Source organism: Streptopelia decaocto, assembly GCF_964273445.1.
Source record: "Streptopelia decaocto genome assembly, chromosome: 7".
In the NCBI taxonomy this organism is placed as follows: domain Eukaryota; kingdom Metazoa; phylum Chordata; class Aves; order Columbiformes; family Columbidae; genus Streptopelia; species Streptopelia decaocto.
Genome location: NC_138661.1, coordinates 10,844,405 through 10,857,458, shown reverse-complemented (window position 1 = coordinate 10,857,458; position 13,054 = coordinate 10,844,405). Strand labels below are relative to the sequence as shown.

Sequence of the window (13,054 nt, the reverse complement as noted above, 5' to 3'; positions counted from 1 at the left end):
TTTAACACTAAGAACCCTGTTTGCTTCTAAGTATGTATTTGACTAAGCTAAGTATCTAACATACCCAGGTACTATAAAAATTATCAGTCCTGGTTTGGTTTAAAACAAGACCAGTTCTCTTTGAGCAAATTACAGGATTTGTATGAAATGGCTGTTAGTTCATAGATGCTGGTACTTTCGCAGATGCCCAAATAATAAGTTAACTAAGGTGTCAGTGGGCAACTTAGCATTTTCAGGCAAGTAATCACTAGTTGAACTGTTCAAACTTACTAGAGACAGTCATTTCCGACGCTGCCCACGCCATCACATGGTGTACGCTCTGGCTATCACATTTTTCTCTCTACAACATGCTACCAGCCTGCCAACCATTTTACCAACATCAATTATACCACAACAATGTACAAATACCCTCTCCTAGTTTTGTATCTTTTCAAATGAAGTGATGGAGATGTTAGTAACATTGATTAAAGGCATATTATGACAACATTTTGGATTTAAGCGACTTGATAACCCCTAGCTTTGCCTAGATCTGGTAGATTTTTATCAGTTTTTGACTAACACACTGGTTACAATTTTACAAGACAGCCAGATAAACTTTCTGAAGCCTGTTTTTGAGGGTGGGGAGAGTGATGTTTTGTCGTTGTTGTTTTCTTTTGTTTTTGAAGTAGTAAGCAGGGAGGGAGGAGGAGGTAGAGAAAAAAAGAGGTTGAACTATATGAAAGTACCATAACTACATTGAAAGTATCACCTTGAGAACAGAAGTCAGAATGCTAACAGGTGCAGCACAGTCTTGAATCATAAATTAGACAAATTGCATTAGGAAACAGGATTAGAAAATTATTTTCTCATGTAAACATGCATTCAAAGTATGTCTCCTCAACTGTACCTGTTCTTCTGAATGAAGACTTAACCCAGCTTCTTTGATAAGTTAAAAAAAAGAACATTTATATGCAGGTAAGCCTGTACTTAATGGCTACGGTAAACTTTGCTAGTCTCAAACCATCCTATTTCCTTCCCTTTAAACATCAGAGAGCAATGCAGGCAAGACTTTTTCTCCACATATAATAATGCAGCCCCGTCTACTGCTTTTTTTCATCTAATACTAGAACTCTCAACAATTCTCAACTATTCATGTTAGTAGGTCTGGACAGACACATCCTGGTTTTCAGACAAGCAAGGTTTGCTGGTCTCGAAGTGATAAAAATCGGCTTCCTAGAGATCAGAACATACAATTAATTCAGATGCTCATCAAGGCACTGTGCTTATGAGCATGGGGTCAATCCACCGGATTTGGGATGGGAGGAATCAGCCTGGCAGAGACCTTGGGCACTGCAGTGCTTCCTTGTTTTGATTTCAGAGATATGAGAAGTTACTCTTCTTTGTTCTTTTGGGACATGGATTACATACCAAAATCATCTAGATATATCTCACCGTATTCATTCACCACCATGGAGCTGTTTCACGCTGAAAAATCCCAACAACCTAAACTGATAAAATTGATTCCATCCTTCCTGCAATGTACACATTTCTGCCAGCCTTTGTGCTGGCTGCAGCGCTTATCTGACCCTGCACGGAGTTAGTGTCAGTGTGCTCAGCTGGCAGAAAAGTATCCTGGCAAAGGAAAGAGAGGGAAAAAAAAAAAGCAAACAACTTCCTGCTGAGTTCGCACACTGGAAAAGCTCAGCACAGAATCAGATAAATACCAGAGGAAAGACAAGAGAGGGGGCAGCAGAGAGGCAGGACCAGAGCAGCCCCTGCAGTTACATCCGTTTCATCTGCACAAAACTGAAGCCTCAGTTTCCCCCGTTCTCAATCTATAAACTTTCGTTTAGCCATGTGACAGCTGAAATTCTTTTCTCAAACTTAAAGTAGACATAAGTATACATAGGTTAAATACAGTGTCTCCAACATATGCAAGTTTATATTATATTGTTTCCTGCTGAAGTTGGAATTCCTTAAATAAAATAGTTTTATAGCTAGTCTCACACATAAATATAATTCTGCTGATAAGTAAAGCAATGAATTGGAAACTAAATATCTTAACTGAACTTCCACTGCTGAAGAACTAGGTTAAATTACACTATGAATCTTACGAGGATACAGAAACCATGGCTAGGAATCTGAAGGAATACAATACCGCAAAGTAGGGGGAAAATGAAGGTAGACTAGCAACTGCCACCTAAGTTATATAGGGGTTTGTTTTGTTTTTTTCCTTCCCAACTTTATATTTGTTTCTCAAGATTCACTCAAACACCATACATTTTACAAAAAAAAAAAAAAAAAAAAATCCCCTTCTCTCATTTCAGGGAAAATGTAAAATGTTACTGAATACCCAATAAAGATGTGAAAAAGGGTGACACCGTAACTTATCTCAGAAGTAACAATGTTACTGCACTGCACAGCTCTTCGGTTTCACTTCACTGTTCTATTCACCTGGTAAATAGCCAGAGAACAAAATTCAAAATATATTGCCTGCGGTCCAGCTCCACAATAAAGCTGAACTGAATAAACAAAAATACCGAAGAGGAGAGATCCCGCTTCCCTATCCCCTCCTCTGTTATCAATCTCAGCCAAGCGGTCTCCTCCCTCCTGAACCAACACGGACAACACAATAGTCACAATGTGAGCTGATTTAACACACTAGCCTGGCAAAATATATATGTGCATGTACATATTCAACATTCTTTGAATACAACAATTTTTTTACATTTTTAGCAACCCAGCTCAGTTTACTGAGACAAGCTGTGCAGACCATTCAATGCAAACGGTGGGAATGAGCAGGAAGGAAGAGGAAACAGCCTCTTCCGTGGGCAGAGGAAACGGTGAAACCAGCTCAGCCCCAAGAGGAACCTCAGCCCAACATCCCACCGCCTCAGTGACAAAGCCGCTCTCCCCTAGACCAGTGAGATCACACCGACCCGCTTCTGAGCACAATGTAAGAAAATTATCAGAGTGACTTAAAATCTAGGTGAAGTGACTGAAAATTCATGTTCAATACTTTTCCTCCACTAAGCAGTTCATACTCTTGCTTGTCCTTTGAATTATTACAGAATTTATGCTTTGTCCTCCCGGTATCATTGTTGCTTTTGATACACAAATCCACTTCTGAAGGATGGTATCTTATTGCACAATATCATTCTATTATAGTCCGTCATTAAAAAAATAGCTTTCAGAAGCTCAAAACATTGAGTACATTCCATAAATATATTGCCTAATATTCTAATGACAGATTTCCAAACTACTTGCAAAATGTACCAACCTGAAGTTACTATTATTATTTCACAATATTTATTTACTTAAAAAAAATCTGGTAATTTATGAATCAGTGAGACACAGCATTCAAGACTGATAGAAAGCTGTTCATAAAGCAAGTGAAGAAAGACTTTAAAGAAAAAAAAATCACCTAATAATATCATTTTCCAATTAGAAAAAAAACAGATAAACAAAAAACCCACAACAACAACCAAAACAAACAAACGAACAAAAAACCACCTTACTTTGTTGGGGTCTGACACAAGCCCAAGAATCAATCTCCTATGTCCCAGGCTAGCATATTCAGTTAGAGTTGAAGTATTTTGAGCTATCCTGGGCTAGTAATTGATGTATGGTAATAATAAGCTTTTAATTTAGACAAACATGTAAGACTTGTAAATTCCAACAGTGAGTCATAATAGAGAGGGAGCAAGACAACTTCTCCCCCCCCCAATTAGGCAATAATTTGTTTGCTTCTTCAAACCTCCATTCTCAACAATTATTTTTATTTCTGAAGCTGCCTGCAGCTTCTAAGGACAAAGAATAAAAAAAAAAAAAAAAAAAAAAAAAAAAGAAAAAAAAGAACTAAACCCCCTTGAACATTTAAAACAATAATAAATTGGACCTTTGATTTTAATACAAAGCATTAGACTGAAAATTCTTCCAAAAAGGCACTGTCTTTATTCTATGTATGGACAACTCTTAACATAATGGGAGACCGCATCTGGAATATTGTGTCCAGTTCTGGTCCCCTCAGTTCAAGAAGGACAGAGAACTACTGGAGAGAGTCCAGCGCAGGGCAACGAAGATGATGAAGGGAGTGGAGCATCTCCTGTGTGAGGAAAGGCTGAGGGAGCTGGGTCTCTTTAGCTTGGAGAAGAGGAGACTGAGGGGTGACCTCATTAATGTTTACAGATATATAGAGGGTGAGTGTCACGAGGATGGAGCCAGGCTCTTCTCGGTGGCAACCAATGATAAGACAAGGGGTAATGGGTTCAAACTGGAACAACACAAGAGGTTCCACTTCTTCTCAGTAAGGGTAACAGAGCACTGGAACAGGCTGCCCAGGGAGGTTGTGGAGTCTTCTTCTCTGGAGACATTCAAAACCCACCTGGACACCTTCCTGTGTAACCTCATCTGGCTGTTCCTGCTCCAGCAGGGGGATTGGACTGGATGATCTTTTGAGGTCCCTTCCAATGCCTGACATTCTATGATATACTAATATAAATAACTAATATAAATAAAATAATAAGCTTGCTATTTTTTTTTTTTTTTTTTACAATATAGTAAGAAGGCCTACATTACACATCAAACTTGAATTTGTTAAATTAACATAACTCTATCTGGTAGAATGGCTTTTTTTTTTTCAAATAACTACCTATTCTCTCTAAAGTCTGCAGTAGGCAACAATCTCATCTATGTTAACCTATGGAGAAAAATTAATAGGGAGTATCATTTCCCTCAATTTTTTTTCATGTTTCATTACAATCCACATATATCTATTAAATATGTTTAAACATTCTATTAGCAAAGTAGCCTATGAATAGTAGTTTTCATTGAGATGGCAAAGCTGGTGATCTTGTTTTTACCATGGAACAGGCCATATTCTAACATTCTAAAAAAAACAGTGACATGATCCAAAAAAACATGAAATGGCCTTTAAGCTTTGTTGCAATAAATAACTTCATTAATAATGGCTGATAAACTTGCAAATTATTCTCTACAGTCAGTTCAAATTTATTCAGCAAACAAGGATGTCAGTATTGCTGATAACTATACAGCTCTGAATTAATTGTAATATATTTTATCTCAACATCACTGAAAATTCCTAATACACTTAAAGCGACACATCTTCCTTTAGACCTTTACAACGTAGAATTATATTAGCAGTGACCTTCCTAAGGGAAGAGAACAATGTACACTGATTTGAAAATATTTTGGTTTAAATTAGGAATAAGGAATGCCCACTTTGTACTCTTTGAGAAAGGTCTTAGACTGAATACATAAAAAGTGTATACTCACTTGGAAAATAAACTAACAAACAAATAAACCCCCCCCCAAAAAAAAACAAAAACAAAGCAAAAAACACAAACAAAACAAAACAACAATGACAACAATTTTTTTCTTAATTCACCTGGAATACAGCTTGATTCAAAACCAGCCATTACAGAAACCCATCTTTGGTTTGCGTTTTATCAGACATTCTGTCTGTCTTCATAGGTCAGGAACTTGTGTAGCAATTAAGAATTAATGCACACTGTAATACTCGAGATCCACTTGTATATTGTCTAGTCTAACATAAAATATGCATCAGTCATGGTCATCTTTGGAGAAGAGTTGCAGTGTCAAACAAAATTAATTAGAAAAAAATATAATAAAAAATCACACACTGCCACCACACCACACTAAACATTCTTCAAACTTTTCCCTTCTCACTTCTGTTAAAACAAACACAAGCACCCGATCCTAAACAGAAAAACAGGCACGGCAACAAGTCTTTGATTCTAAGCCTCGCATAAAGTCCCACACTGTTCCTTCTGGGTGCGTTCAAAACCGTGAATGCTGGCTGTGATCTTAGTGATTAGAGTTTCTCCCAATTAAGTTAAAGGCAAAACCAGGAGAGCTCTGCAGCAATGGGTGCGAGGGGAACATGCCACAGTAATTGTTCCTCCTAAGAGATTCAGTCCATCACAGTTCTTACACCGTATCCCCCATCGCCTCTCCTGTCACTTACTGATGGTGAACAGACTCTACATAGTTCTAGGCCTTTGGAATGATATGTTACTTCACATACGCTGTAGAAGAATGATACCCAAAACCTAGGTGTGAAGTAGGAAGTGTTTCACATTTCTCAACAGCAGCAGTTCCTTCTCCCACTGTATCTCTTCTTAAGTAGGGAAACAGTGCTCTTCAGGAGCGGCTTTTTATCTGCACCCTTGTATGCATGGAATATGGCTAATACGTGTCAGGCGATTTTGGAACTACCATCCAAGAAGAAAACGCATTCTTTAAGAAGAAATTGCTTTCTTTAAGGAAAAATTTCCAACACTCTTCCAAAACCAAATCTAAAGTCCCACAAAAACACTACCGAGGCAGCAGGGGGGAAAAAAAAAAAAAAAAAAAAAAAAAAGGAAAAAAAAGGAAAAAAAGATGATAATTAGACTCCAAACAGGTTATAGATTATGTGGCTGAAAGAGCAGCTACAGCCACAATATTTTTGTAAACAAAATACAACTGTACTGTTTTAATCCAAAATATTTCCTGTTTGAAAGGATATTACATAGGTTGGGGTTTGCACATTTTAGTCTGAGAATGTAATAAATACCAACCGTTTCTTTCAGTGAAAAAAAATCACTATATTCAAGGCATACTTATAGCAACTCTTTTGGTAAGTTCCTTAGTAGAGGTGATATTCAGCGTAGCGTCATAAGCTCATCATACACACAGCCCTTATGTCCTGGAGGCAATGCAAGAGTTTATGACGGATGTGCCATGTCAGCAAAGCAAAAAACAATGGGTGAGAAAAGTGCAGTCCACGTCATTATTAATTCTTGAAGCCCAATTGTGTTCAGGACCAATAAAATAGTTATTTTCATATTTTTCAAAAACAAAGTAGAATACGCAATATGAACTTAGATGGAAAAGATGCTAAAGAACAGAGAGGGAAGTATCCTGGTCACCAAAGAAAACATAAATGATAAAAGCCTCTTGGAAGTAACATTGTTCCCCACATGGAAAAAAAAAATCACTGCCAACAAAACACAGGAAAAGAGGAAAACAGATAATTCTACTTTCTGTGCTTCAAATATTACTTCATTATTAAAAACGGTTGTACAGAATGCAAAAAAAAAAAAATCTAAAAATGGCCTCCATAAATTACTTCCAATCTGATAAATGCAAATCATAAAAAACTAGAAAGTTTTATAACATTTCCTTTTAATTTGTTGACACAAAGCTGTAGTAACGTCCACTTGTTACAACAGTTCAAGTCCAGTAGTACTGAAGTCTCTCCTATTGCTATTATATACTTTTGTTAATTATCCAAAAAATAAAAAAAAAACAACCACAGAACAGGATCAGGGAGGAAAAAAGCTTCTATGAATATGAATTCAAGGAATTCCATCCCATAAGTTAGATCACTAGCTTCTCCCTTTTCAGAAAACAAAATCGCAAGTAAAAAAAAACCCAAAACATTTGGTGCAGTTCTACAGCCATATGTTCACATTATTTTGATATTTTATGTTGATTATTCCAGTAAATTAGGTTGTTTTTTTTCATCCTTGCAGTCCATAAATAAAAGAGCTGGGATAAGAAACTGGAAGACTCAAGGCATTGTCACAGTGTCCATTTAAATATGCATATTCCCAACTACCTTATGACAAACTGTCCGTAACAGCATCTAAAAGCTCTTCAGAAAAGTAAAACATGGACTCAGATTCAGTAAGCTCTAATCTGCAACACTGCTGCCATTGTAGTAAGGTAATTTGTTTTTATTAAAATTCAGCTGTCAGTATTAAAAATGCTTTGAAGTATGTTTCAAAAACATAAAAAGTCTGAATCTCGTAACGCCCTCCAGTAAGCACAAACAACTGCAAGATTTAAACGACCATGAAGGTAACACAGGAAACTGGCAGAAACACCCAAATAGGTTAAAAAAACTTTTATAAAGGTCAGTCACTGCACTCTAGAAATTATGACATCAGCCTGAAACCCACACACAGGTTAGTAACGGGAAGCAAATACATTTGTTCTGACTTAGCCTGTCATTGGCATACTAGGTTTTCTATAAGAAATTTATGAACATCAAGCATAACCCAAGTTGTGATGGAAGCTGAAAAAGCTGACAGCCACCTTGGGTTTTGTTTTTACAAGCCAACATCCATACGTTTATGGAAAAAGCCTTTTCTTGCTGGTTTCTAGTGTACCCAGTGCAATGAAATTCTTGTACAGTAACAACAGAATATTTTGGTACCTAGAAGTTGTGAGTTAAAGAGCACATCATGTTAAAGAGCTTGTCATAACACCTCATTTATAAACACTACCTGTACTCTTCAATCTGAAATTTTACATCTACTTTGAGGTATTATTTCCTCCTTTCAGTCACGAAACAAAGTTAGAGCAATGAAAAGCAGTCTTCTGCAGTGCTTCTGTTGCAAATACTGCAGAGCAACTGTAAATAAAAAGCTCATTTCTATTGGAATTACAGAAAACATGGGAGATCCTCCCTTATATAGAGTATCTCATAAACCCATATTTGAGATCAAATAGAGTTTGAAAGAAATCAGCAAAAAGAATGCAATTGTTCATTACTCAGTCTCAGAGGATCCTGTCATAAAACGAACAGTCATCAAGAACAACTCTCTTCTGACCACTGCATCAGCCCCCAGCGAAAGGGGGAGGGAGAGACGGAGGAAGGAAACGGAGAGAGATTCTGTCACTGAAGACAATCAAGGTTGTTTGCGGGAAAACGAAAGGCTTTATCTTCGATAAATAAGCAACGGTTTCACAAAAGAGGTGGCAGAACCCGAGAGGGGAGAGCGCCTGTTCCTCAGGGGCGGCGAGGCTGGAGTGAAGCTGCCGCCCGCACCCGCCTGACAAGCGGCCGAAGGGCCGGAGCCGCCTGCCCCGGGACCGCTTAACCCTTCCCCGCACCTGGGCGGGAGGAACCGGTGTTTGGAAGGGAAAAAAAAAAAAAATCAAAACAAACAAACATACCCTCCCACACACACACACCCACAGAAACCCAGAGAGCCCACCCACGCGTCACACCGGGCCGCGGCGCCCACCGGCCCGTTCTCCTGCTGGCCGATACCGAGACGGCGAAACCTGCGCTGCCCACTGCCCCCGCCGAAACCGCCGCGGGCGCAAGAGGGCGCCGGGGGGCGGGGAAGGAGCCCGGTCGGGCAGACGTGAGGGCAGAGCCCGGGGGGACGCGGCCCTCGACCTGTCACGGCCGGTGAAACGGCGAGCGCGGCTCTGCCGGCAGCACCTGGCTGAGGAGAGGAGCGGGAGCAGGTCATGTCCCCTCAGAAGCCAGGGACAGCGGTGACCGCGGCCCCACCCCCCGCAGGGAACCTGACGGCGCCTCCGCAGCCCCGTCGCCCTCCGTCCCGGCTGGCCGGGGCACGGCGGGATGACGGCGGCGCCGCACGCTCCATCCGCCGCAGGAAAAGGCAAGGCGTCCCGCCGCCCGGCTCAGCGGCGCCAGGCCAGGAAGGCGACGACGCGAACTCAACCCCTTTACCACTCACCGGCATCATCTCCGCAGTCGTCCCCCAGCCAGCCGCGCCGAGGCTGCCGCCGCGCCGTGCCGGGCCTCTCCTGCCGCCGCCACCGCCGCCTCTCACCGTGGAGGACGCCGCGCTCGCCCTGGCGGCTGTGACAGGTGCCTCCCGCGCGCCCCGCTCCCTACAGCGGGCGGAAGGAAGAGACGAAGGCAGCGGCGGGCGGGCTGCTGGGCTCCCAACCCCCTCCTCCTCCTCCTCAGCGCGGCGGCGGCAGCGGCCTCGCTACCTCCTTCCCTCGGCGCTTCCTGCTCCGCTCCGCCCGCGCCGCCCAGCCAGGGGTTAACCCCCGCGCGGCCTCATTGGCCGAGGCGGGAAGAGCCGGGGGCGGGGCGGCGGCAGGCGCGCGCACGGCCCGCGTGGGGAGGGGGCGGGAGCTGCGCAGGTGCGCGCTCCCGTGCCGCACGTGACCTCCCGCCGTCGCGCCGGAGCCGGTTCCCCCCACAGACCCGCCGTGACCCCCGTGCCCTCCTGTGGCTCCGCGTTTCGTCGTGGGCCCCGTCCCGCGGTTCTCCCCTCGACCCCGCTCCGGGACCGGTCTCCTCCCTCTTGCGCTGCCCTGCCCTGGGGCTGGGCCTCCAGCGGGTGATGCTCCCTCTGGACGGGCTGCCTGGGACCGGTTTCCCGCGGGCCCCGGCGGTGGAAGGACGGGAAGCGGCTCTGGGCGCTTTCTGCCCCCGGAATGCGGGGAATGCGGTAGCGGTGGGGCGGCTCCGCCCGGCCCGGCTCTGCCGCTGCGAGGGCGGCTGTAGCTGGGCGCTGGGGCGCGGAGGAGCGGTGCGGGAACCTGGCAGGTGCGGGTAGCGCGGGCGGCTGGTGTCCCACGGCGGGACGGGCGCTCCGCGGTGCCAGCCCGGGCCGGTGACCTAAGGCGGGCGGGTGCGCAGGGCAGGTCGCTTGACAACAGCTGGTCCTGCTCTAGCGAAACACAGCTCGGTGCGTGGCTGGAATAACGTCACAGCTAGTGTCACCCGGGTTTTACAGCCCCTTCGGCCGTGCATTACTTGTGAAATCTGATGTACAGAGCACCCCTTGACAGCAGGAGAGGTGGCGTTCCTGTCCATGTCCCTGACACCAGCCTCCCGTGAGATGTGGTCTCACGTTTGAAAGTAACGTTTAGCTTCTTCGTTTTCTGGTGTCTCGTTCTGCAGAGCTACAACAGCAAGATGAAAGTTAACAGCTTGGAAGAAGTCCAAGCTCAACTATAAGCCAAAACATCACCATATGCCAGTACTGTAACACATGCAATGTAGACAAATTTCATATTGCTGTGAGTCTTAAATCCTAATCTACAAAATACATGGACCGACCCAGTACTTCAATTCTTTCTGTAAATGGCTGTTTTCCAGACTTTGTTGCTTTTATTTGTAGAACACCATGACAGATCTCAGCTTGGAGTGAAAAATATAACTTTGGAAGTTTTTGAGAGGAGCTGTGATACTGTTTGTGTAAGTCTTTGTGGGTAAGTGATAATAGCATATGAATCTCAACTATGACCTTATATATTAAATTTTACCTATTAATGTAAGATTTTACACCAGATAAGTGTGTAAATTGTCTTAATAATATATACCTGCCTAAGATTTCCTTGCATATCCTTATCAGTGTATTTGCAGGCTCTGGGGTCAGCTCTGGGGTAGGTCAGAGCTTCTGCTTCTTTTAATAAATTGGTCCCGAGGGAATAACCTATTAGCATCACAAGGTAATATTTTGTCAGTTTAAAGTTATTTTGCAAGCACGATTTGGAGCGCTACTCACTGACAATAACACTATTATCATACGCAGTTTCTTGTAAATTGTGATTCTGCCTCACACACAGCTTTGGAAATGGGTAAGACTCTGATACTTCTGACCCAACAGAGAACTCCAAGATGTACTCGGAATACTATTAACCCTGCAACCCAGCTGGTGTGAAATGAAACAGGCCTTAATGTGCTCATAGTGATGTATCTTAAGAAAAAAAATGGGAGCTTATCTTCATCAAATTCATATAGAACTTCAGTGAACAAAAGAATAACAGTGAATAGAAATGTACTGGTCTTCTTACTATCTGTGGTGAAATTCTGACTTTAACAAGGGAAAATGTTTTGCCACGCTTATTATTTAAAAACTAATGCTTTTTTCCTTAACCAGGTAAGATTTTTTTTTTGCCAGTGATTCTTAAATGATGATCTATAATTTCTTTTCAGGTATAATTTACAGCTGAGCTCCCTGTTTTCAGTAATTGATAATAAAAACTAAAATACTATATATATTAGCACACTATTACTTTTCCATTGCAGAGGTAGGAATGCTGACAAAATGAAAAGTGGGATAATATGGTGTAGTTGGTTGGTGCTGGGAGGGAAGGCACTCCTCCATGCAATGCCTCTATTGGAGTCATGGCCTCTGGTATAAAAGTTTGTCTACCTGGTGCTGCATTTGGCAGATGCAGGTTCAGCCAATGCAGCAACCAGACAAACTGGATACTTCGGACCAAGAGAAAATGCCTTCAAAAGGTAGAGTACGTACTTTTTATATAAATACAAGCCTGTTCCTACTCCCATTTCTGCTTCCCTTGAAAAATGCCACTTGACTCATCCCTTCCCATCTCCATTTTCCCATAGAAATGAGGAAAGAAAAAAATAAACCAATCTTTACAAAGCATAGACTTAAAACTCTACCTGTGGAGTGGTAAATTAATTAACATTTCCTCTCCCACGGAAGAATCTTTTTAGGAACCACTTTTATCAGTCAAGCAACAGAGCAGCCATTATAGAATCTTCTGATTCCAACTTATAAATCTACAAATCACTTGTAATAATGTGGAATTTGTTTTCCCAGTTGCCCCTGCATTTCCATACCAAATGACTGGTCTGACTTTGTAGACATTATGTTGTTTGGCCAAAGGGGTCAGTGATACCTACAAGTTAGTTGCCTGTCTTATCTAAGTGAGGTTGTGTGAAAAGCAGTCATGATTTGGGGAATGCCTACGAAGATAAGGTAAGAGAGTTTGGTTATGGAAGCAGATAAAGCCAGAAGTACAGAACTCAAATTACTTGCTTTGAAATACGTTGCCTGTGTGAGAGGTGCTCTAATTTTGTTGGCCTTTCTCGACAGGAAAGGGTTTGTGCTTATTTGCTGGTATAAGGATGGAAACATGTTATGCAAATACCTTTTACGCTCCTATTGGTTCTTACAAAAAACAGAGCAATATTATTCAACTTTACAAATTGAAGCCACTATAGCTTAACAGACATTTATTCAACTTAAAACACCAAAAAATGAAGAATTACTGTGGTATGGTATGGTTAGTTTTTGAGATTTGTGCCGAGCTCGTGTTTAGCTATAAATTAACATTTGATTGAAATGTATAAACTACCATTTTAGTGTTTTGCTAAAGTACTTGAAATTTATGGTAGAGAAAAATTACCATTAATATATATTGTATTTTAACCAAATTTATTGAAAAAAAATATTAACTGCAGTTTATAATTTGGCAGGCTTATTTGATCATGCATGTTATTCTTAGGACAAGC

The 13,054-nt window shown here is 42.0% G+C and overlaps 1 protein-coding gene across 4 annotated transcripts in view; it reads right to left on the bottom strand.

Annotated features, from left to right (window-relative positions):
- PPP1R13B (protein phosphatase 1 regulatory subunit 13B) overlaps positions 1-9,823 on the bottom strand; it is a 72,830-nt gene extending 63,007 nt beyond the window's left edge. For 2 of the 4 annotated variants that reach the window (XM_082057901.1, XM_082057902.1), the window contains exon 1: positions 9,504-9,823. In XM_082057901.1, coding sequence (XP_081914027.1) covers positions 9,504-9,512 — 9 coding nt within the window. In that variant the 5' untranslated portion in view covers positions 9,513-9,823. The remainder of the gene's footprint in view (positions 1-9,503) is intronic. The other 2 variants (XM_082057903.1, XM_082057904.1) reach the window with 1 other exon arrangement.
- Between the last annotated feature and the right edge of the window lie 3,231 nt (positions 9,824-13,054).